The sequence below is a fragment of the Paroedura picta genome, chromosome 3 (genome assembly GCF_049243985.1).
Source record: "Paroedura picta isolate Pp20150507F chromosome 3, Ppicta_v3.0, whole genome shotgun sequence".
Lineage (NCBI taxonomy): Eukaryota > Metazoa > Chordata > Lepidosauria > Squamata > Gekkonidae > Paroedura > Paroedura picta.
In genome coordinates, this window is record NC_135371.1 from 4,745,352 (window position 1) to 4,769,884 (window position 24,533).

General features: G+C 47.9%; 3 protein-coding genes across 8 annotated transcripts in view; 2 read left to right on the forward strand and 1 right to left on the reverse strand.

Moving 5' to 3' along the window:
- LOC143833844 (uncharacterized) overlaps positions 1-15,057 on the reverse strand; it is a 32,894-nt gene extending 17,837 nt beyond the window's left edge. Inside the window, exons 1-7 of the mRNA XM_077330069.1 lie at positions 14,966-15,057; positions 13,880-14,379; positions 13,462-13,588; positions 12,386-12,478; positions 11,561-11,722; positions 11,360-11,467; positions 11,131-11,254 (exon numbers count right to left, since the gene is read on the reverse strand). Coding sequence (XP_077186184.1) covers positions 11,131-11,254; positions 11,360-11,467; positions 11,561-11,722; positions 12,386-12,478; positions 13,462-13,588; positions 13,880-13,954 — 689 coding nt within the window. The 5' untranslated portion in view covers positions 13,955-14,379; positions 14,966-15,057. The remainder of the gene's footprint in view (positions 1-11,130; positions 11,255-11,359; positions 11,468-11,560; positions 11,723-12,385; positions 12,479-13,461; positions 13,589-13,879; positions 14,380-14,965) is intronic.
- LOC143834027 (uncharacterized) lies at positions 287-8,195 on the forward strand. 5 transcript variants are annotated; one of them, XM_077330532.1, is made up of 5 exons: positions 287-353; positions 1,399-1,592; positions 1,879-2,005; positions 4,850-4,942; positions 6,406-8,195. In XM_077330532.1, the coding sequence occupies exons 2-5, from the start codon at positions 1,518-1,520 to the stop codon at positions 7,878-7,880; spliced, it is 1,770 nt and encodes a 589-aa protein (XP_077186647.1). In that variant the 5' UTR covers positions 287-353; positions 1,399-1,517; the 3' UTR covers positions 7,881-8,195. The 5 variants fall into 5 exon arrangements, with proteins under 5 accessions (XP_077186647.1, XP_077186649.1, XP_077186648.1 ...); XM_077330534.1 differs by lacking the exon at positions 287-353 and adding an exon at positions 397-511; XM_077330533.1 differs by lacking the exon at positions 287-353 and adding an exon at positions 577-1,292.
- A 1,132-nt stretch (positions 15,058-16,189) lies between the features above and the next one.
- On the forward strand, positions 16,190-23,116 carry LOC143833956 (uncharacterized). Of its 2 annotated transcripts, XM_077330337.1 has the most exons (6): positions 16,190-16,300; positions 17,461-17,527; positions 18,056-18,182; positions 18,997-19,092; positions 19,718-20,833; positions 21,656-23,116. In XM_077330337.1, the coding sequence occupies exons 2-6, from the start codon at positions 17,513-17,515 to the stop codon at positions 22,618-22,620; spliced, it is 2,319 nt and encodes a 772-aa protein (XP_077186452.1). In that variant the 5' UTR covers positions 16,190-16,300; positions 17,461-17,512; the 3' UTR covers positions 22,621-23,116. The 2 variants fall into 2 exon arrangements, with proteins under 2 accessions (XP_077186452.1, XP_077186453.1); XM_077330338.1 differs by lacking the exon at positions 16,190-16,300 and having other exon boundaries at positions 17,460-17,527; positions 18,056-18,303.
- Positions 23,117-24,533: the final 1,417 nt, after the last annotated feature.

The window sequence follows — 24,533 nt, forward strand, 5'->3', positions numbered from 1 at the left end:
CCTAAAACACGGGTAGTCAAACTGCGGCCCTCCAGATGTCCATGGACTACAATACCCATGAGCCCCTGCCAGCATTCGCTGGCAGGGGCTCATGGGAATTGTAGTCCATGGACATCTGGAGGGCCGCAGTTTGACTACCCCTGGCCTAAAATGTGCTAATGGACTCTGTTTTTGGTTTGGTCTACTGAAGAAAGAGGTCTGTGTTAAGCGCCCCCCCCCCTTCCCCAAAGCGAAGTCGCTTCTCCCAAGGCTGAAAACAACCACAGACGCGCGAGTCCTAGAGCGGGAGGGAAAGGGAGAAAACCGGAAGTGCTTTTACCCGTTCTTCCGGTTGGGAAGGAGGCAGCAACCACGTGAGTCTCCAGGCTCCGGAGGGTCCTGAATGGGGGGGGCGCCCTTGGGGGGGGAGGGGGAATGGGGCAGGGTCGGCTGGGGAAGGGACCCCCCTCCGTGCCTCGAGGAGCCTCCGATGCCCACCCCCAGGGCGAGAGACGGGGTGATTCCCCCCCAGGTCGGCTGGCGACCCCTCCTCTCTCGGGGCAAGGGCAGATAGGCAGACCCCCCCCTCCCCACCCACCCCCCTCGACTTTGGAGAGGGAGGGAGGGGAGCCCTTTCCCCCAGCCCAGATAGAGCTCCGCCCGCCAGTCAAGAATGTCCCCAGCAGCCATTGGGGGGGTGGTGGCGGGGGGGGGGTGCTTGGCAGGGGATCTCCCCCCACTCCAAATCGCCTTGGACTCCTGGTGAGGCTTTCAGTGAAGCCGAGGTGGGGATAGAAGAGGGAGGCTGCAGAGGGCATTTCCAGGCGGGTTCTCTGGCTTTTGAATGAATGAATGAATGAATGAATATGAATGAATGAATGAAGAAGAGTTGGTTCTTATATGTCGTTTTTCCCTACCCGAAGGAGGCTCAAAGCAGCTTACAGTCGCCTTCCCATTTCTGAATGAATGAATGAATGAATGAATGAATGAATGAAAATGAATGAATGAATGAATGAATGAATGAATGAATGAATGAATCTTTCCCGAACCTGGTTTGCTGCAGGAAGAGCTCAGGAAAGCCTGGATCACTGCCATGGGGAGGGGGGACTTTGTCCCCCACCACTTCAGGGCATTTAAAAAATTGATTTGAGACGCGGCCGGTGGACGTGTTGGTCTGCCAGTAGCAATAGAAAAGAGCAAGAGTCCCGGAGCATCCATAAAATGAAGCAAATGTATAGCAAGGGAGCAGCTCACTTCTTTAGATACTTCTGAAAAGGGACCAGTGACTCGCCAAGGTCTCTGCCCTGCAGTAGGTTGGTAGTCTTGGGCTCTTGCTCTCTTCTACTGTCATAAGTTTTAGGAGTGATCAATGATTTTGTTGAAGGATAGAGAGTGTAAAAAAAAACCTTTTCTCTACAGAGGCGGGATGTATCGCTACCACATGATTCCCAGACTTACGGAGGAGAACTGGTCCTAATATAGTATTTGTGGAAGATGCAAATCAGAGGCTCGTCTTTCCCCCCCTGGCAGGCAGCAAAATGATGGCGAAGAGCCTACCTGGATTTCCCCCTTTTTATGCTGCAGTGGAGCCAGCAGCTGGGCAGCCAAATCAGGTAAGGGAAACATTTCGGGGAGGGGGGGTTGTGTGCAGGGGCTGATTTTGGGAGTCCTTTCTCAAGGACAACCTCTAGAGAAATCCCTCTCCTGCCTTGACTTTGGGTGCTGCAAAGGGTCCCTGGTGTGATCTCCTCTCGCCTTCCCCGCTTATGAGGTGACCCTGCCAAGAAACATCCTCCTGGTCTGCATCTCCTTGCGAGTGGGTGGGAGATTCCGGTCACACACTCAGTCATAGCTCACCCACCCTGATGCATCAGACAGGAAACTGGGTTCTGCTTCCAGGGACCGGTGTCTTTTGAGGAGGTGGCCATCTACTTCACCGTGGAGGAATGGGCCTTGCTGGATCTGTGCCAGAGACTGCTCTACAGGGAGGTCATGCTGGAGAATTATGGGATGGTGTCCTCTGTGGGTAAGAATCCTTTTAATGCTTTTCCCAGGGGACGCATTTCTTTTGTTATGGTGGTCCGGGAAAAAGTGGGAAAAGGTTAGTGAGAAAAGTGCCCTGGCTGTTGCTTCCTATGGCTTTTTGGTGGCTACAAACAGACAGGGGATGGGATAAACATTTGAAGTAGCGATCCTTCAGGGGCTCAGTGTTATGTTAACACCATTGACAAAAGTTAACTTCTTGTTTTGTTTAACCCTATGGGGAAAGACCATAAGGAAGTCTGAGCGTCAAAGAATTGAGGCTTTTGAACTCTGGTGCTGGAGGAGACTCTTGCAAGTCCCTTGGACTGCAAGGCGAACAAACCGGTCAGTCCTAGAGGAGATCAGCCCTGACTGTTCATTAGAAGGCCAGATCCTGAAGAGGAAACTCAAATACTTTGGCCACCTCATGAGAAGGAAGGACTCCCTGGAGAAGAGCCTAATGCTGGGAGCGATCGAGGGCAAAAGAAGAAGGGGACGACAGAGAATGAGGTGGCTGGATGGAGTCACTGAAGCAGTCGGTGCAAACTTAAATGGACTCTGGGGAATGGTAGAGGACAGGAAGGCCTGGAGGATCATTGTCCATGGGGTCGCGATGGGTTGGACATGACTTCGCACCTAACAACAACAACATGGGAAAAGAGCAGGTTCACACGGAAATATAATACCTCTCAATCTGCACATTGCAACCTGTAAGTAAACGGTGGCAGCGAATGAAGGGAACTGTGTGTGAGCTTCATGCCCAAGGACTCTGAGCAGGGACTTGATCTGAAGGGGATGTGGACGACCAAGCCTGTGGGTGCTTCTGACCATGAGAGAGAGGAGCTGAGGCGGGGAATGGGCATGACCAGTGGTGGCGAGGGTGACGTCCTGATATTCATGTGCCCCCAAATCCGAGAGGTTTAAGAAGGCAGGAGGCACTCTGTGTGAGTGGAGAAGGGTGTGGTGGTAGGTTTGATCCCTGTAACCCCCTGAGTCACACACCCCCTAAAGCTAAAAAAACTTTATGGAAGAAATCCCAGAAATATCATAGAATCATAGAGTTGGAAAGGGCCATACAGGCCATCTAGTCCAACCCCCTGCTCAACACAGGATTAGCCCTAAGCATCCTAAAGCATCCAAGAAAAGTGTGTATCCAACCTTTGCTTGAAGACTGCCAGTGAGTCTTCAGTGGCATTATTAGTTCAGTGGCAGCATAAATGCAAAAACCCTAAGAGAACTGACTGGCTATCTTGAACGCGTTGAAACTGCCTTCTGCAGATTCAGACCCCTGGTATTGTCTACGCAAACTGGCAGTGGCTCTCCAGGGCAGGCTTTCTCAACCAGGGTTTCCTGAAACCCTGGTTTTGTTTTGTTTTTTGATGGACCAGGAAAGGTTTCTCGAATGGGTGAGAGTTAATTAATTTGTATATATATTTTTTAAATATGTTAAACATTTATCAGGAGATATGACCATATATGGTTATGTTGACCTGCCCTCTGGCCCCTCAGCTGGCCAATGATGGGCCTGGAGGGGGGGAGGGGCCCCTGGTGGACATATACACAGCTATGCTTCCCAACCGTGTTCTGCACCATTGCGACACTTTTAGGGTTTCTCGAAGCCTGAAGAATCTTTCAGGGGATTCTCAAGGGTAAAAAGGTTGAGAAAGGCTGGTCTTTCACATCCCATAGAATCATTGAGTTGGAAATCTTCTCCAGGGTCATCTAGTCCAACCCCCTGCACAATAGAGGAACTCACAGTCTCCTGGCATATCTTTTTAACTTGAGATGTGGGGGATTGAACCTGGGGCTTTCTTTACCCCAAACCCCATCTGCCTCATAGGGTATCTGTTCCGAGGAAAGGAAGGGGTGGGGATTGTAAGCCGCTTTGTTACTCCTCGTAGCGAAAAGAAGGGCATAAAAACCACCCCCATCTTCCTCAGGGTGGCTTCTTTCCTGGCACCATCTGTTGAATTTCATACATTACAGAAATTGTTTCAGGTAGGCAGCCATGCTGGGCTGAAGCAGAAGAACGACGTTTTAGTCCAGTATTTTCTTTATGGTATGTGTCGTGTAGCCAGGAGATATGAGGATTGTAGCAGAAACGGGAAGAAAATGGACAGACTCAGGATTCCCTCCTGCAACAACTGGTCAGCCAAGGGCCGGGCAGGGACCTGTTTGCTGGCAGGGTCTCATGGGAATTGTAGTCCATGAACGTCTGGAGGACCACAGGTTGACTACCCCTGGCCTAGATGCATGATTGGGGTATTTCCCAAGGGAAGCCCATTTGATGTTGATCTATTGATAGATTTTAAGGAGGAGGCCATTCTTGGGTCTGTTTTCAGGACTCCTCTTAACTGGATGTGCCAGGGATTGAACCCAGATTTCCTAGTTCTGCAATCCTACCATTTTACCTGTGGAGCAATGCTATCTAGACTGTGTTGGCAGTCAAGGAGGATCGGATTTCCTGAATCATTGTCTAAACCAAGGGTAGTCAACCTGTGGTCCTCCAGATGTTCATGGACTACAATTCCCATGAATTTGCTGACAGGGGCTCATGGGAATTGTAGTCCATGAACATCTGGAGGACCACAGGTTGACTACCCCTGGTCTAAACCAAATGCAAAGAGACCGTAGTTATGGGAAGGGGCGTGAGCTTTGGGGTGAAGCACCTGGCTTGCACATAGAAAGACCGCAAATCTATCCTCAGCATCTTTAGCTAAGAAGGCTCACAAAAAGGATGACTTGGAAATTGAGAGACAAAGGTCTTTGGAGTCCTCTGTTCCCCAGGCAAGATTGGCCAGTGGTCCACCCTTGGCAGTTCATTATCCTTATCTCATTTTGTTTTCAGAAGGACGCCGGGATTCCACGCCTCCTCTTATCTCCTGGCTCAGAGAAGGATTCCTCTTTCTCCAGATCTCAGAAGAAGTCCCTCGGTCACCAGGTAGATGTTTCGATGCGTGCAGGAAATTCCTTTGCCTGCAGGGAAAACATGCATGATCACCAAGGAAAGTGATGATATCATCAAAATATTGCTACAGAGATGCTGATCAGAAGAGACCACAGAACATAGCGGTAAAGAGATGCAGCAGGCTACTTCTCTAGATGGATACTTGGAGGCCAGATTATTTTTAATCTGATTATTAATTAATCTTGTTCTGAATTTGGTCTAATGGCACCTTTCAGACCAACCAACGTGTGAGCTTTCAGGGGAAGTGTGCATTCAAATAACAGCTCACACCTTGAATGAACCTTGGTTGGTCTTAAAGATGCCATTGGCCTCCAGTTTTGACCTGGTACTTCAGGCCAACATGGCTACCCACTTGAATCTATATTTATATTTTCTTGGATGCTTTAGGATGCTTAGGGCTGATCCTGCGTAGAGCAGGGGGGTTGGACTAGATGGCCTGTATGGCCCCTTCCAACTCTTCTATGATTCTATGTTCCGTTGTCTCTTCCTTGTTTTCTTGATACGTAACCCTTTTTCGTAGGCGGATGTCAAAAATTAGAAGCCAAAACATAATCCATTGCTATAGTGTGTGTATACTGTCACATCATCATCAATGTAAATCACAAAATTTATTTTTATATCCCGCCCTTCCCATGGATCTCCAGACAAATAACAATACAGTGCAGTTTGAGGGGTATACCACCACCTCCACAACAAAAAAAGCGTTTACTGGCATATAAAGTTTGAGGGTTAATTCTTAAGACCCTTGCAGTTAACCAACATTCTGTTTTGTGTAGTTACTTCACGTCTGTCCCTCTCAGAGCTGCCCCCTCCTTCTGTGTTGTAAATTGGCCACAAACAATTATTTTAAATAGAACTGCTTGTATTCCCTCTAATAAGGCATCAATTTTCTTTCTTGATGAGACAGGTAGCATCTGTCATGTAGCCCCCCCAGTGCTCCATGACTGGGTCATTACCTCTTCCTGCACCTGTCTTGCTATGCTTTGGTTTTCTGGTGGTTCTCACTCTCCGCCCCCTCTTCATCACTTTAATTTGCTTCTGGGGCAGCTGGAATCTGGCTCTGTCAGTACTGTCCTTCAAAGCAATATCTCTGCTGCTTGCATATTGTGCCTTCCACCCAATGGTTTCATCCGCCTGTTTGGTGGTTATGAGCTATACCTTTGTTCTGACTTTCTTTTGTAGATCAAAGCTGACTCTCTGTGGGAAAGGACTTTGGCGGGGAAGATGCCACTTACTGGGATGTGGGAACTACCAATATGAATCTCTGATTTGACTTAGCAATTTGTTCTTAACAATAGACTCCTTCAGTGCCCAAATGTACCCTCTTTGGATTAAATAAATAGCTCTGAATTCTTTCTGACAAGGGATGTCTCAGCTATCTTTGTATGCAGTGGGAGATTATTCCAGGTGTGTGACAGTATCCTCTTTCCCTTCAGGTGACACTTGGAGGACTAAGACTGAGGGAGAACATTCAAGGATGTCACTTGGTGGAGTAACAGAAAAAAAACAGTTGAGCTGTGAAGATGGAGAAAAGGTGCAAAGCGGGAAGAAACAAAAGAAAGGAGAACCATCCAGAGATCCAAATACGGAAATTCAAGTCAAAACCTACAATGCAAAGCAAAGGATAAAAAGTACTAAGGGCGGGAATTCTTTTGGTCCTGATGGACATAGGGACATTCTCAGAGCAGAAAAACGTTATAAATGCATGGAATGTGGAAAGTGCTTCAGTCAGAGTTCACATCTCACCTCCCATCAAAGAACCCACACAGGAGAGAAACCCTATCAGTGCTTGGAGTGTGGAAAGACCTTCAGTCAAAGTACACACCTCACTTCCCATCGACGAATCCATACTGGAGAGAAACCCTATCAGTGCTCAGAGTGTGGAAAGAGTTTTCATGACAGGCGCATTCTCACTTCCCATCAAAGAATCCATACAGGGGAGAAACCCTATCAGTGCTTGGAGTGCGGAAAGACCTTCAGTCAAAGTGCACCCCTCACTTCCCACCGACGTATCCATACTGGAGAGAAACCTTATCAGTGTTCAGAGTGTGGGAAATCCTTTAATCGGAGGGGCCTCCTCACATCCCATCAAAGAACCCACACAGGAGAGAAACCCTATCACTGCTTGGAATGTGGAAAGACCTTCAGTCAAAGTGCACAGCTCACTTCCCATCAACGTATCCATACTGGAGAGAAACCCTATCAGTGCTCAGAGTGTGGAAAGAGTTTTCATGACAGTCGCATTCTCACTTCCCATCAAAGAATCCATACAGGGGAGAAACCATATAAATGCTCAGAGTGTGCAAAGAGTTTCAGGCACAGTTGTAACCTCACTTCCCATCAAAGAATCCATACAGGAGAGAGACCGTATCACTGTTCGATATGTGGAAAAACCTTTAACCGGAGGGGACCGCTCACATCCCATCAAAGAATCCATACAGGAGAGAAACCGTATCAGTGCTCAGAGTGTGGGATGAGTTTTACTCACTGTGCCTCCCTCCATTACCACCAACGAATCCATAAAGGAGAAAAAACCTACCTGTGCTCAGAGTGTGGGAAGAGCCTCTGCAACATTGGAGCCCTCACTTCCCATCAAAGAATCCACACAGGAGAGAAACCTTATCAGTGCTTGGAATGTGGAAAGAGCTTCAGTCAGAATTCGAACCTCAGTTCCCATCAAAGAATCCACACGGGAGAGAAACCTTATCAGTGCTCGGAATGTGGAAAGAGCTTCAGTAGGAATTCAAACCTCACTTCCCATCAGAGAATCCATCATGGAATGAACCATATGAATGCTGAGGATGTTGAAAGCGCTTCGGTCAACACTCACACCTCAAGTCCCATCAATGAAACCATAAAAGAGAGAAATGATATCAATAATCAGAATGAGGAAGAACAGTATATGGAGTGACACTGAACATCACCATAACTGAGAACTGTGGTGTATCTCATATCATGCCAACCTGGTCCAGAGGTGGCCTCAGCACCCCTGAAGAGGCCCGGCCAGAACAGCTTGCATCACTGAGTGTTGGATCAGATCCAACATTGTTATCATTATTGTTATTATTGTTATTATTATTTATTCAACTTGTTTCCCGCCACTCCTGGCAAGCTGGCTTATGGTCGCGGGTTACACAATAAAACCCCCAAAGACAATTAAAAAACCATTAAAATTTACATTGTAAACATAATAGTCAACATTAAAGGGAATGCTTTGTGTTACATACATATTCCATATATTATTCTTCCATACCGAAATCTGGTTAGCATTGTAAATACCACACAGCTCCCATGCTAGAAACATTCATAAGGGTCTTAAAATTGCTACAGCAATGCAGGATTCATCACATACAATCCGGTGGTCAAAAGCTGGATACCGTCGTGCATAGCGTTTGACTTTTGTCACGTTCAGGATGTCTGCAAAGTTTATTTTCACACGTATCTCCTTGGCAAGCGCCACATGACTTTTCTTTCCTATAAAGCTCCCCTTATCTTCTTATGAGCGCCTCTTGTGGCGCAGAGTGGTAAGGCAGCAGACATGCAGTCTGAAAGCTCTGCCCATGAGGCTGGGAGTTCGATCCCAGCAGTCGGCTCAAGGTTGACTCAGCCTTCCATCCTTCCGAGGTCGGTAAAATGAGTACCCAGCTTGCTGGGGGGTAAACGGTAATGACTGGGGAAGGGAATGGCAAACCACCCTGTATTGAGTCTGCCATGAAAACGCTAGAGAGCGTCACCCCAAGGGTCAGACATGACTCGGTGCTTGCACAGGGGAGACCTTTACCTTTTTATCTTCTTATGAGTGGAGCTGTGCAAAAGAGCTGGCTGAAAAGGATCTATTGGTAACCAAAACATCTCAGTTACCGGAAAAGGAACCCAATTTAAAAGTTCAATGGGAAGCAAAATGTTACTTGTATTTTCCATTCCTCAATGTTTGCTAATACAGTAAATAAAGGTTAACTCCTTGTTTCGTCCAACCCCATGGGCCCCCACAAAATATGTGATACCTCAATATCTCTCTCTATTACAGCCTATGTTTCAATGGTGGCAGCTAGTAGGGGGCTGTGCCTGAGTCCCAAGCCCCATCACTCTGTGTGGGTGAGGGCTTGATACGAAAGGAGTTGAGGAGGATGCTGGCCGTGAGACAGGACCTGGGGGTGAAACGGTCATGCCTCTCTGGTTATTTTCAAAGAGGCCATGGTGGTGAGCAGGGGTAGTCAACCTGTGGTCCTCCAGATGTCTATGGACTACAATTCCCATGAGCCCCTGCCACAAATGCTGGCAGGGGCTCATGGGAATTGTAGTCCATGGACATCTGGAGGACCACAGGTTGACTACCCCTGGTGGTGAGAGTGACGTCCTGTTGTCCGTGTGGCCCCTAACAGAGACAGAAATTCCAAATTTTAAATATACGCTAATTTTTTTTTTTGTTAGGTGCGAAGTTGTGTCCGACCCATCGCGACCCCATGGACAATGATCCTCCAGGCCTTCTTGTCCTCTACCATTCCCCGGAGTCCGTTTAAGTTTGCACCGACTGCTTCAGTGCCTCCATCCAGCCACCTCATTCTCTGTCATCCCCTTCTTCTTTTGCCCTCGATCGCTCCCAGCATCAGGCTCTTCTCCAGGGAGTCCTTCCTTCTCATGAGGTGGCCAAAGTATTTGAGTTTCATCTTCAGGATCTGGCCTTCGAAGGAGCAGGCAGGGCTGATCTCCTCTAGGACTGACCGGTTTGTTCGCCTTGCAGTCCAAGGGACTCAACAAGAGTCTTCTCCAGCACCAGAGTTCAAAAGCCTCAAAAACACTAATACCCCCACTTTACCTGGAACAGTGCGTTTTCTTCAAGGGCCAACCTTCCTTAGGGGGACAGTCGTGGCCTGGCTGCCTGTCCTTTGGAGTCAACATAGTTCTCTGCAGTTTTAAGAGTCCAGTTCTGAAGCGGCCTAAACTTGGGTGGCCAAACTGTAGTTCTCCAGCTGTCTATGAACTACAATTCCCATGAGCCCCTGCCAGCACGTGCTGGCAAGGGCTCATGGGAACTAGCCCATGGACATCTAGATAACAAGTTTGGCCACCCTTGGCCTAGCAGGAGCCTGCTCTCACCCCTGCTAGTGAAATTGCACACCCCTGAAAGGCACCAAGTCCGGCTACCTCCCTGAGGTTTTCCACCAAACTCAAGATGTGTCAGCAAAGTGGCTCCATGTACAAACACATCTGATCTGCTTCTCCTCACAGCAATCGCTTGTTTGTAAGTGTTTATGTCCTGCATGGTGAAGGGGGTTGAACTAGATGATCCAGGAGGTCCCTTCCAACTCTATGATTCTATAAGGTTTCTCCCCCTGTGGATTATTTGGTGGGAAGTAAAGTTTGAACTCTGACTGAAGCTCTTTCTCCATTGCAGAAATTGATCATATTTCTCTCCTCTGTGGATTCCCTGATGTATATAAAGACCCGAACAACTCCCAACTCTTGGACCGTTTTCTCCCCTTTTTTACTCAGTTTTGGACGGATCTCTGTGCCTTCTTGGTCTGCTTCCCCTCCTGCATTTTTTTCCCTCCCTTTGCTGCCCAGTTTTTGGCTCCTTGCCATGACAGCCCCGTAAGTTCCCCCTCCACCTTCCTCCCCCAAATGTCACCCAAGTAAATTAAAAGGAGGCAAGGGGATAAAATGATCTTTATTGTTTGTAAAAAATTGCCACCATTCTTCTAAAATAGCAATTAAAATTTGCAATGAAAGAAAAACGGCCTTACTTTGAACTCTAGGCTTAATGGAGAACTTTTTTGTTTCCCACACTGACTTTGACACCCCACTGAGATAATTAGAATTGCTTGTCCTCGCCCATCCCCCAAAAGTACATCAATCAGAAACAGAAACTGGATAAACTTCAATATCCTCCACTCCTAGAAACCAACAACTGCAGACACACGTACAACACAATAACAACTGCTCCCTACTGCCCCATTCTGAGATCCAGCGGTAGTCAACCTGTGGTCCTCCAGATGTTCATGGACTACAATTCCCATGAGCCCCTGCCAGCATTTGCTGGCAGGGGCTCATGGGAATTGCAGTCCATGAACATCTGGAGGACCACAGGTTGACTACCCCTGCTGTAGCCTACAGCAGGGGCTGATGATAACCACCTGTGAACATCTGGAGAATTTGGCTACCCCTGCCCGAGCCACGCCAGTGAGTCCCGCAGTGCGGCTAGCTCTGCGGCAAGGACATCGATCTTCTGCAGCATTCGCCTCTGCCTCACCTCCATGTCTCTCAGCTGTAACGTCGTGGCTTGGACTGTGGGGCGGGGAGAGAGCAGAATACCGTTAGCATCTACGAGCAGTTTGGATCGTTCGCTGCGTGGCTCAAAACACCCCTCCCCGTCTCGCCATTTGCACGTACAGGCTTCCAGGAAGTGCTCTTTCAGGGACGCGATGGAGGTCAGCAGTGCCGCCAAGGTCCCCCCTTCCGTATCTGCTGCTGGGCCCGCCGGCTCGCTCCAGGGTGCTGCTGCAATGGAGATTTGCTTCGGTGTTAGTTGAGGGTCGTGCTGCTTTTTGCAAACGGTGCTACAATTCAGTGCTACAATTCAGTCTGCGGTACCTGAGGCAGGTGGCGAAGGAGCTGGCGGACGGATGTCCCCTGCTTCTCCTGGTTCTGGCTCCGCCCCCTCTTCCCGAAGCTCCTCCCCTGCCTGCGATGGAGGCGGCAAGGAGGGTGCTGCTGCTACGGCTGGGGCCTCCCCCTCGTGGGAACGGCCGGAAGCTGGATTGGTGACGGGAGAACAAAGCGGAGATGCTTGAGGCTGATCCTGCACTGAGCAGAGGGTTGGACTGCCAACTCTAGGATCGCATGAAAAGCTGTATCGAGGGCACTACGTTCGTTTTGGCATTCCATTCCCGATGTGCATGTTGGTAATGATGTACTGTTTGTTTGGGGCAACTGGTTTGGGTAATAACAGGCAGTTTGGTTTGAAAGCCTGTGTGGTGTAGTAGTTAAAAAGGAGGCCATGTTTAGAAGAAGAAGAGTTGGTTCTTATATGCTGCTTTTCTCTACCTGAAGGAGTCTCAAAGCGGCTTACAATCACCTGCCCTTTCCTCTCCCCACAACAGACACCCTGTGAGGAGGGTGAGGCTGAGAGAGCCCTGATATTACTGAAGAAGAAGAGTTGGTTCTTAGATGCTGCTTTTCCCTGCCCAAAGGAGTCTTAAAGCAGCTTACAATCTCCTTCCCTCCCCTCTCCTCACAACAGACACTCTGTGAGTGGGGGGAGGCCGAGAGAGCCCTGAGATTACTGAAGAAGAAGAAGAATTGGTTCTTAGATGCTGCTTTTCCCTACCCAAAGGAGTCTCAGGGTTGGACTAGATGACCCAGGAGATCCCTTCCAACTCTATGGTTCTATGGCACATGATACGTCCAAGCATTTACCTGCTGCTTGCGGCAGTCCAGAGGTGCGCGGGAGAAAGAGGTCTTGTCTCTTCAGCCAGGAGATGAGGGTGGGTGTGGAACCACGGCTTCCCTCTGGAAGCAAAAACAGAGAAAAGCATAAGAAACCAAGAGAGTCAGTTGGTGGATCCACCTCACCCAGCATGGGCCACCCCAAGGTTCCTCTGGCTCTCAGGCAGACAAGGACGGTCCCAAGCCTTCTCCCCTGAGTTCCTTCTTAGCTGAAGAGGCTGACAGGATGGATTTGCGAATCTGCGATGTGCAGAAAATCCAGCTCTGGCCCCTTTCACTAACTATCACTTCTTCCTTGGAGTCTGGATTAGATTAATAGATTGCTCAGGGAATCCAAAGATGCTTGCCTGTGATACAGTTTAGAAAGCACTGCTCTGATATTTACAGTCGTGACATGTACAGATTCCTGGCACATCCAGTTAAAGGGGTTCTCGAACACAGGACCCAGAAAGGCCTCAGGCTGGATCCTTGCTGCTGCCCGTCACAGTGGTGAACGCTGGGTCTGATGGAGACTCCTTCCTACTCACTAGGTGACCTCAGCCAAGCCACTGTTTCTGCACCCTGGATCATCCATCTTCAACACAAGGGCAGCGATGCTTACCAACCCTGCAGGGTTGTTGGAAAGATTAGAATATCATCTATGCGGATCTTCCAGAGAGCCATCTTGGTATAGTGGTCAAGAGCAGTGGCTTCTAATGTGGAGAGCTGGGCTTGATTCCCCACTCCTCTTCCACTTGCAGCCAGCTGGGTGACCTTGGGCAACTCACAGTCCTGTTAGTGCAGTTCTCTCAGAACTCTTTCAGCCTCACCTCCCTCACAGGGTGTCTGTTGTGGGGAGAGGAAGGGAAGGCGACTGCAAGCCACTTTGAGACTCCTTCGGGTAGTGAAAAGTGGAGTATAAAGACCAGCTCTTCTTCTTTCAAACACCACACCCTTGTCTTTTGGACCTTTCACCTCGATCTGACATTCAGCTGCTGGATCCGGGCTCCCATCTCTGGAAAGACACCTTAACAAATGGGTTGAAACACTATCAAAGGGACACTTACCCACAGAGACCACCACCCAGTACATTTCCAGCATGACTATCCTGTAAAGGGCTCTCTGTAATGGATCCAGCAAGGCCCATTCCTCCAGGGTGAAGTACAGGGCCACGTCCTCAAAAGTCACCAATCCCTGGAAGCAGAAAATGGTTTCCTTCCTCTTAAATGGCTCCAGAAAGGAGGGGAACTAGAATCTTCCCTCCAGATGAGAAATGGTAAGGGAGATGCACATGCTGAGGCTTTGGGCCTGCAAACCTCACAGCGTCAAGGGTGGAAGGCACCGTGGATTCACACCAGGAACTCTGTGCAGCCCCAGCAGTCAAGGGAAAGGAAAGGAAGAGACTCCTCTGGAATGAGTAACTCAGTGAGGACCGTCTAAAATGTTCCCCAGCATTTCCCCCTTCCATGGAGATCTTTCCCTTACCTTAGCCGCCTGTGTGGCTGTTGAGTTCACTTCAGGGCAAGTAGGAAGCGGTCCAGATTGTCTCTCTGCTGCCATTTTGCTGCCTGGGGTCCTCTACTCATGCAGTTAGGCCTCGTTTGCCCCGAGGAGTTAAAGAAATGTCTGTGGTATTCCTTTCCAGACCCACAGGACTGAACTTTGACCTGACCAAAGCCACAAGAAAAGCACCCAACAGACAAAACAATAGAAATATGGTCCCCCATATCTGAAGGGCTGCCTCTCCCGGGTGTTGTTTGTGTGTTTTCTCTTTCCCCCTTCCCCTCAGCCTCACTCTGTCATGGGCGTGGTGTCCAAAGAGTTTGGTTCTCCTGATGCATATCTTGAGTGATGCTCTTTTTGTGGATTGAGCTCTTGCATTCAGTCGGTTGGGGGTCCAGGGTCCAAGCATACCTACGTAAGATCACCTTTCCACAGAGAGATGGATGAAGGGCTTTTCAAATCAGGCATTCTTCATCCCATCCCTATTGCAGAGTGAAAACTTTGAAAGGAGAGGCAGTCCAGAGAGTCTCTTAATTGGGATTGTCCATATTGTAATCAATTTCCCCCTTTTTCATCTCCCTTTCCCTTTTCATGAAAGGGGGGGCATGAACAGGTGGTCTACGGTTCTGAGGATTTTTTTGGAGGGGGAAATATGAGTTTATAGAAAAGAGAGAGACTTCAGTTTTTAAAATAAACTTAGGGTAACTGAGAAGTATAGAATCATAGAATAATAGAGTTGGAAGGGACCACATGGGTCATCTAGTCCAACCCCCAAGTAATTTGATACATATTCACTGTAGATTGTCAGAAGCTGTTTTATATATATATATATTTCCCTTTTTCTCTTCTTTCATGGCTATTTTTATTCTTGTTATATATCTGTAGCTTTTGAATATTACGTTAAACACATTTTCCAATACAATTTTTAAAAAAAGGACTCCAATTGTCATATGTTTCACCAAAGCCAAGGTTGCACCATAGGACTAATTCCCCTCTCCACCCTATCAGGGGATCCCCACTTTCTCCCCCCAAGAGAACCCTTCAAATTTGCAGCCGCTCCAAACTCACCTCCCACCGAGCCAGGAAACGCACGTGGCTGCCTTCAAGCTCGCTTCCCTCCCACTGGGAAGGGCGGGATATGGCACTTTCCCGTCCCACTCTAGGAATTGCAATTCAGTGATTCTGTTAACCATTAATGACCCGAGAAGCAGCCGCTTGGAGCGCTGGCTCACGCAGGCGACGAAGGGTGCGCGGGGGAGTTCTTATTCAAGGTTGGTCTAGCCCAGGGGTAGTCAAACTGCGGCCCTCCAGATGTCCATGGACTACAATTCCCAGAAGCCCCTGCCAGCATTTGCAAATGCTGGCAGGGGCTTCTGGGAATTGTAGTCCATGGACATCTGGAGGGCCGCAGTTTGACTACCCCTGGTCTAGCCTGTACTCTTCCAGATGTTCATGGACTACAATTCCCATGAGCTGGCAGGGGCTCATGGGAATTGTAGTCCATAAACATCTGGAGGACCACAGGTTGATTACCCCTGGTCTAGAGCAGGGCTAGACACATCGCAGTTCTCCAGTGCTGGCAGGGGCTCATGGGGATTGTAGTCTATGGGCATCTGGAGAGCCGCAATGTGGCCACCCCCTGCTCTACAGCAAGGTCGGCCAAACTGTGGCCCTCCAGATTTCTATGGACCTCAATTCCCATGAGCCCTTGCCAGCATGGGAATTGTCGTAGGTGGAGATCTGGCAGGGGCTCATGAACGTTGTAGTCCATGGGGTACAATTTAAGGCAGGGCTCGTGGAAATTGTAGTCCATGGGCAGCTGGAAAGCCGCAGTTTGGCCACCCCTACGGGGTGTGTCTCCCAATGGTCCTGCAGAGAAAAACGCAGGAAATCAGGGTTCTGAATGGGGCTGCTCCGCCCGTTCCCTGCTCGTAGAAAGCCAGCCCCTCAGCACAGAAGCCGGTGCGGCAAGACTGTCACTTCTGTGACCGCCTTCCAAAAACGTCACTGCAGAATGGCCATCCTGTAGCACAGGGGTAGTCAAACTGCAGCCCTCCAAATATCCAAGGACTACAATTCATGAGCCCCTGCCAGCAAACGCTTTCTCTCGCCTCGGTCCGGTGGACGGCTGAAGAGGAAGGGAGCTGTGAATCAGGAAAACTCCCCTCCATCGCCACACATTTCTCAGTCATTAAGGCGCTGCAGGACTCTTTGCTACTCCCTGTCTGGCTGAGATACTCCTAAGAGTTAAAGCGAGCGATCTTGCAGGCCTAGAGAGGCACGGGGGGGTGGGTGGGGAAGGGGTCGATCTAGGCGAGCCAGTTTCTGCCCCCCCTCCCTTTGCAGGATCCCCCCCTCCCTTTGTTTCTCAGGCTGCTGCAGGAACGGCTAGGAGGGGATCTGGTGAGCTCAAGGGGCTTGGGGAGGAGGGGATGCTGTGCAAGACCCAATGCAGGGAGGGAAGGGGAGGGAAAGCAAGGAGACCCCCAATTCCCGTCTTCCAGCCCCTCTGGAGGTTCCCTTTCTTGCATCGCAGACACCCCCTCTGTAGGTCTCCCCAAGGTCTCTGGAAGGGTTGCCAGCCTCCAGGTGGGGCCTGGAGATCTCCCGTGATCACAATTGATCTCCAGGTGACAGCTCAGATTCTTTTGGAGAAAAGAGCTGCTTTTTCCTGTTGCTTTTTTTTTAGCTGTGGGCGGGGGATGGAGGTCTCTGGAAGGGTTGCCAGCCTCCAGGTGGGGCCTGGAGATCTCCCGTGATCACAATTGATCTCCAGGTGACAGCTCAGATTCTCTTGGAGAAAAGAGTTGCTTTTTCCTGTTGCTTTTTTAAAGCTGTGGGCAGGGGATGGAGGCTTAACGTTGCCGGATCTCCGGGTGGGAAACTCCTAGAGCAGGGGTGGGCAAACTGTGGCCTTCCAGATGTCCATGGACTACAATTCCCATGAGCCCCTGCCAGCGTTTGTTCGGGAGACCACCTCCAAAGCATCCATTTTCTCTAGGGGAGTTGATCTCTGCAGCCTGGAGATGAGCTGGAATTCAAGGGGATCCCCAGGTCCCACCTGCAGGCTGGCATCCATAGCTGCTTTGGAGGATAGACTTCTATGGCAATGTCCCCTCTCTGAGGTCCCTCCCTTCCCTAAGTCCCACGTTCCCCAAGTGCCACCCTTAAAATCTCCAGGTATTTCCCAGCCCAGAGTTGGCAAGCCTAAGGCTTGAGTACAGAATCTGAACCCAGCACCTTCTGAGGCTGGCTCAAGTGTCTCCAAGGTTTCCTTTAGAAAGACACAGCAGCTGCAGGGGGGGAGGAGTGGAGTAGGAACTAGGAGGAGGGGATGCTCACAACCAGAGAGAGAATGATCTCGTTTTGTGTACTCTGCTTTTTGCTACTAGAAGGAGTCTCAAAGCGGCTTCCCTTCCAGAGTCCAGGAAAAAGGTTCCTCTCCTAGAGAGGCCGCATTCCCAGAATCCTCCAGCATGATTTCCTTGTACAGAGAGACAGAGAGGGGTGTGTGCATGTTACCAAAAAGTGTTTCCCATCACTGTTCTTTCTCACCCTCCCAGGCAGCTGCAAAAAGACACCCTTGATGCTTCTTCTGCCCTGCTGAAAGCCACCATGCAGACCGCTCAGGTAAGGGGCCGGGTCAAGAGGAGATGGGGGTCAAGGCTTCCTTTTTTGTTGCAAAACTGAGAGGATGGGGCACAAGGGAGGCAGGAAAAATTGTGTCTTGGGGGCACGTGCAGAGAAGTCCAAACAGATGATAAAGCAGTACTTTTATCACGACCAACTTCAAATCTCCTTGTGGGATATAAGTTTGCTGGCCTCCAGGTGGGGCCTTCCAGAATTACAACTGATCTACGGACTGCAGAGATGGGGAGACCTCACTACAGCTTCTCATAAACATCTAAGAAGAGCCCTGCTGGATCAGACCAGTGGTCCATCTAGTCCAGTGTCCTGTCTCACCCAGTGGCCAGTCAGTTCCTCCGGAGAGCCAACACAGGGCAGAGAGACCGAGGATTTGGGCCCACCACTATAAAGGCCCTTCTGGAGCTGGCTGCTGCTGTTCAGGAATTTAATATCCATGTTTGGATTTTATTTTAACTTAGGAGCCCATTTCCCATTGAAATAATGAAGGGCTTTCCCCCCTTCGTTTCCCAGGGTCGTCTGTCCTTTGAAGAGATCGCTGTTTATTTCACGGAGGAGCAGTGGACCTTGCTGAGCCCCCCTCAAAGAGCTCTGTACAAGGAAGTCATGCTGGAGAACTTTGGGAATGTGGCCTCCCTGGGTGAGGGACCTTTTTCTCCTGGGCTCTTTCCAGAACGCTGTGAGGTGCAGTGGTTAGGAGTGCGGACTTCTAATCTGGTGAGCCGGGTTTGATTCCCCGCTCCTCCTCCACATGCAGCCAGGTGGGTGACCTTGGGTTTGCCACAGCACTGATAAAGCTGTTCTGACCAAGCAAGAATATCAGGGCTCTCTCAGCCTCACCCACCTCACAGGGTGTCTGTTGTTGGGAGAGGAAAGGGAATGTGACTATAAGCCGTTTTGAGACTCCTTCAGGGAGAGAATAGCGGCATATAAGAACCAACTCTTCTTCTTCTTCAGTAATATCAGGGCTCTCTCAGCCTCATCTCCCTCACAGGGTGTCTGTTGTGGGGAGAGGAAAGGGAAGGCGAATGTAAGCCGCTTTGAGACTCCTTCAGGGAGAGAATAGTGGCATATAAGAACCAACTCTTCTTCCACTTCTTCTTCCCCCCCAATAGGAAATCAGAAAATAAACTCAGGTGCCCTCAGGAAGTCTACCAGCCGGGCCTGAACTCCAAAAGACCTCCCCCTGTTGCCCCCCCCCAAGCACCAAGCATCCCTTTCCCACACAGAGTGTCCTTCTTTAATATGGGGGTCCCAGCCACAGATGGACCTCTGCTCCAGATGTTTCTCTAATCCCCTCTGGAAACTGGTAGTAAGAACCCATAATAGCCAAGGCCAGATGAATGGCCTGTATTCCACCTGCTTTTGTTTCATACTGTCAGCATCTGTGCTGAAAAATCTCCATGCAAACAGAAGAGCCATAATTGTACTTTTTGCTTTCTCCCCACAAAAAGGACCTGCAATAGCCAAACCTGACCTCATATTGTGGCTAGAAGGAGGAGGAGGAGAGCTCTTTGGTAATGGCTTTGATGCCGTGGGAGAATGGGCAGGTAGGTGCCTTGCTCTGTAGTGTTTCTCTCATAAGAAAACCTAAAAGGGGAGAGTGTTACAAAAAAACCCAGTTATTCTTGAAAGTCAGAAAGTAAGTTAGCAGCAGGAGAAATGTCTTCAGGGAGAAGTTATAGGAAATCACAGTCCAATATACTGATCCATATGGGATCAGGCGAAAAGAATAAGGGCCTTCTCCCATGTTGTTAACATTAATTTTTTTTTCAGCACCCTTTTAAGGATGACAGGACAGGCCATTCCTGTTACACTAAGGAAGAAATTTGTGGGCCAGACACCGCAGGCAGAAAATCCACACTGCGTTTTTAGCTCTGCCATAATTCTGTCATTCCCACAGACCCAGGAAGAGCCACTAATCAAACAAAAATCATTGTTTTGAGGCTAAATACTGTACAAAATACTGTCCCAGTGAAATGCTATTCTCTGTTGAAATGCCACAAGCTAAGAATTGGTCACATTCCCCACTGAAAAAGATGTTTGAAAGCGTGTCCAGACATCTCACCTTTGAAATCTTGCATTCAAGACAGCAGTTGCTTTCTTGTGGTCCATAATTTAGGACTGTATTTTCTCCCTGGTATATTTATGTCAGGTTTCTTTTTCTTTTGGCAGATGTGTGGGAGTCAGCAAATGAAAGGAAAGGTCATCCAGAGACGGAGGAAAAAGATACGTATCCAGATTGGAAACAGAAGGTGCAGCATTATGATGCACCGAGGAAGGAGGAGGGAAAACAACGACATAAAGGAAGGCAAAATCTTGGCCTTTTCCATGGTGATAACACTTATGATGTTTTACTGCTTCAAGAAGTATATAAAGGGAGCTATAAGTGCCCTGCAAGTGGGGAAATGTTTCCTGAAAAATCAGGCATGCAATGGAATGGCCAGAAGGGAAAGAAAATATTTAAATGCCTGGAGTGTGGAAAACTCTTTTGGCGGAAGGATAAGCTAACTTCCCATCAAAGAACTCACACAGGGGAGAAGCCATATAAATGCCTGGAATGTGGGAAAAGCTTCAGTCAGAGTGCACACCTTAATGCCCATCAAAGAATTCACACAGGGGAGAAAAAATACAAATGCCTAGAATGCGGGAAAAGCTTTACTCAAAGTGGAAACCTTACTTCCCATCAGAGAATTCATACAGGGGAGAAAAAATATAAATGCCTGGAGTGTGGGAAAAGCTTCAAACACAGTGGAAGCCTTACCACCCACCGAAGGAGTCACACAGGAAAGAAACCACATAAATGTCTGAAGTGTGGAAAAAGCTTTGGGCGGAAGTATATCCTAACTTACCATCAAAGAATTCACACAGGGGAGAAACCATATAAATGCCTCAAGTGTGGGAAAAGCTTTGGGCGGAAGGATGAACTAGTTTCCCATCAAAGAATTCACACAGGGGAGAAACCATACAAATGCCTGGCATGTGGAAAAAGTTTCAGTCATAGTGGAAACTTTACTTCCCATCAAAGAATTCACACAGGGAAGAAAATATACAAATGCCTAGAGTGTGGGAAAAGTTTCCATCGGAGTGGAAACCTTACTTCCCATCAAAGAATTCACACAGGAGAAAAACCATACGGATGCTTGGAGTGTGGAAAACGCTTTGGGCGGAAAGATAATCTAATTTCCCATCAAAGGACCCACACAGGTGGAAAAACATATAAGTGCCTGGAGTGTGGAAAAAATATCGGGAAGAAAGATGCTCTGACTTTCTACCAACGAATTAATGCAGGTGAGAAATCATAAAAATGGAAAGAACTTCAGTCCCAGTGGATGAAGGTATATTTCCTATTGAAGAATTCACACAGGGGAGAAACTGGAAATGCTAGAGGTCTGGTTTCATGTATTGTTGATTAGTTTAATGTAAACCGCCCTGAGCCTTCGGGGAGGGCGGTATATAAATCTAAAAAATAAATAAAATAAAGAAATAAAAGTGCTGCATCAAATAAATTGTCTTCAAAGATTACATCCCTCCCCACCCCAGTTCTTTTGGTAGAAGGAGGCAGCTTTTATGCAGCTTTCAATCTTAAATTCTAAATGTTGACAGTTTTGAACCCTAAAATGTTTGATTAATGTGTTTAATTCACTGTGGCCCACAGTTGAGGCTTAGAAACAGCTTTATAAGTGGCTGGCCTCCCTTTTGATAACCCATCCAGATAAATTCAATCCAAATGAATTTTATTTCTCCGCTCTCTCTTTTACACTTGGAATAAGAGGCTATTAGAATTAACTCCTTTGAATTATTTCATATTGAGCAATTAAAAAAATTCTAAAAGCTTAATATTTAATGTCAATTCTTTTGTATTTTAATCTTCTTGTAAGCTGCCCTGAGTCTCTGGGGAAGGACAAAGTATAAATCCAATACATAAACAACTAATAAATAAATATGTTTAATATTTTCATGTCGGGGGCCCAGAATTGGGACAGAAAGATGACATGGAAAGGTTTCAAATACATAAAATTCCTGTCTTCCTGCAGCAGTCGATTCCATTCCATAATTTCGGGCTTTGTTTCTTTTTGCGTGTTCACGTCACTCTTCTCTTTCTTTCGGCAGTTGGCGTATGGGAGCCAGCAAAGGATCAGCCAGAGACGGACAAAGAAGAAGCATATCCTGACGTGAAAGTGAATGCTGAATTTTCTGATGTGCTAAGGAAGGAAGGGGCAAAGCACTCACTTAAAACAAGAGCTAATTCTGGTTTTTTACAGGGCGATGATTCTCATAATATTCCACTACATAAAACATACCAAGGAGACAATAGGAATGAGTGCTCAGATGGTGGGAAAATTTTTCCTGAAACATCAGCTGTCGATATGCATTTGAACCCCCACAACAGAAAGAAAATATTTAGGTGCCTGGAGTGTGGGAAAAGCACTGGTCAGTCTGGCACCCATACTTCCCATGAGAGAATTCACACAGGGGAGAAACCACACAAATGCCTGGAATGTAGCAAAAGTTTTAGTCAGCGTTCTTACCTAATTTCCCATCAAAGGATCCACACAGGGGAGAAACCACATAAATGCCTGGATTGTGGGAAATGCTTTGGGCGGAAAGATAACCTTACTTCTCATCAAAGAATCCACACAGGGGAGAAACCATACAAATGTCTGCAGTGTGGGAAAAGCTTCCGTCAGAGTACGTACCTTACTTTTCATCAAAGAATCCATACAGGGGAGAAACCATATGCGTGCCGGAAGTGTGGAAAAAGCTTTAGGAGGATAGATAATCTAAATACCCATCAAAGAACCCACACAGGGGAAAAACCATATAAATGCTCGGCGTGCGGAAAAAGATTTGGGGAGAAAGGTGCCCTAACTTCCCATCAAAAAATCCACACCGGAGAGAAACCATATAAATGCCTTGAGTGTGGAAAGAGCTTCAGCAGGAAAACATATGTTATTTCCCATCTAAGAATTCACACGGGGGAAAAGCCATATCAGTGTCTGGTGTGTGGGAAGAACTTTGGGCGGAAGGATTACCTAACTTCCCATCAAAAAATTCACACTGGAAGAAACGCATAAATGTTTGGGTCATTGAAAAACTTCAGTTCGTGTGAAGACAGTCCCATGGAAGAGAACAAGTATAAAACTGTACCAGGACCGAAGAGTGTGTTATACTAAATGTGCAAAATGGAGACACGGGCACATGGGGGAAGGGGTATTTCTTTGTAAACCTGAAGGGAGTCATGAGTTTGCAGGAAAATATGAAACGTAAATACAAATACAACTGGAAAATTAAAGCACGCATACCTACAGCTTTTCCATGTCCTTTGTGGAGGGAGAGGCCATCCACAGAGTTCTTCCATCCCATCCAATCTAGCCTAGTATCTAAATAAATCCTGTTTGATCTTTGTGTTATTGATTGGGCTTTATTTGTATTTTATTAAAGCTTTTTCTGTAGAGTCTCTTGTGGTGCAGAGTGGTAAAACAGCGACATGCTCTCTGAAGCTATCTGCCAATGAGGCTGGGAGTTCAATCCCAGCAGCCGGCTTAAGGTCAACTCAGCCTTCCATCCTTCCGAAGTCGCTAAAATCTCGGTGCTTGCACAGGGGATACCCTTACCTTTAATGCTTTTCTGTACATAAGCAAGTACACAGATTTTGTATTAAATTAAATGACTGGAATAACCATTGTGTAGAATTGCACCATCCATGTTACCTGTTAATTTCTCATGGTTTCTTATGCCCAAGGAGATGAATAACTCCCCCTCACTGGTGGTCTTCAAGCAGCGGCTGGACAGATACTTATCCCGGATGCTTGAGGCTGATCCTGTATTCAGCAGGGGGTTGGACTAGATGGCCTCTATGGACATTTCCAACTCTCTGATTCCATAATTCTAAGATCATTACAATGAGAAGGCGGCTTTTAACTTAATTTTAAAACCTAAACCAAATTTATCTGATTAATGTTTTATCGTTTAGGTCAGGAAGAAAGCAAGCCACTGTTTCGTCTGTTTCTTAAAGTTTGCACGTTTTCATTTCCCGTGACCTTATTTGGTGGATATGCTCCTTGCCCTGATGCCATCTTGGCTGAATTTGCCTTGGCAGCCATTTTAGGAGGCTGTAATGCTTCCCTTTGACACATCCAGGTAGGCCCCACATTGGTCTGAGCAGCCGAACTAAGTTTGAGGCCAGGGGCAGCTTGAAGACCAACAAAGTCTTATCCTGGGCAGAAATAAAACCTAAGTTTTAGTTCCTGTACAGATCTGAAGAAGGGTGCATGCATAGGAAAGCTTGAACCCAGAATAGAACTTTTTTTGGGGGGGTCTTAAAGGTGCCCCTGGCCTCCAATTTTGTTCTTTGCCTTTGGAAAAGGTGAGGTCAGGACTCTTCTTAATCAGGCTACACTCATGATCAGCCAAAACCAGGGGAGAGGAGAGTCAGTTTGGGGTAGTGGTGAAGAACACCTGTTTCTAATCTGGAGAGCCAGGTTTGATTCTCCACTTCTCCACCTGCAGCCCACCAGGTGACCTTGGGCTAGTCACAATCCTGACAGAGCTGTTCTCACAGAGCAGTCCTGTCACAGCGTTCTTGGCCTCCCCTCCCTCACAGGGTGTCTATTGTGGGGAGAGGAAGGGAAGGCGACTATAAGCCGCTTGGAGACTCCTTCTGGCGGTGAAAAGCGGGGTATAAAAGCCAGCTCTTCTTCTTCTTCTAGTACTGTCAGAGGTCTCTCAGCCTCACCCACCTATCTTCTGATCCACTCAAATATCCTCAGGGGGGCTTGCAAAGCCAGGTGGACACAGTTATCTGCTCATGCAAGTCTTTCTGAGCCCAAAATCTAATTACTGTCAAGAAGCCAGGTGGGCTTGATTACTTTTGGGGACCTTGCCCAAATATCCCCTCCCAGCCTGCCTCTGGCAAAGGCTCCACCCTGCCTGGGTGGCCTCACCTTTTTTATGCAGCCCCTCCTTGTGACTCAATTAGAGCCAAGCA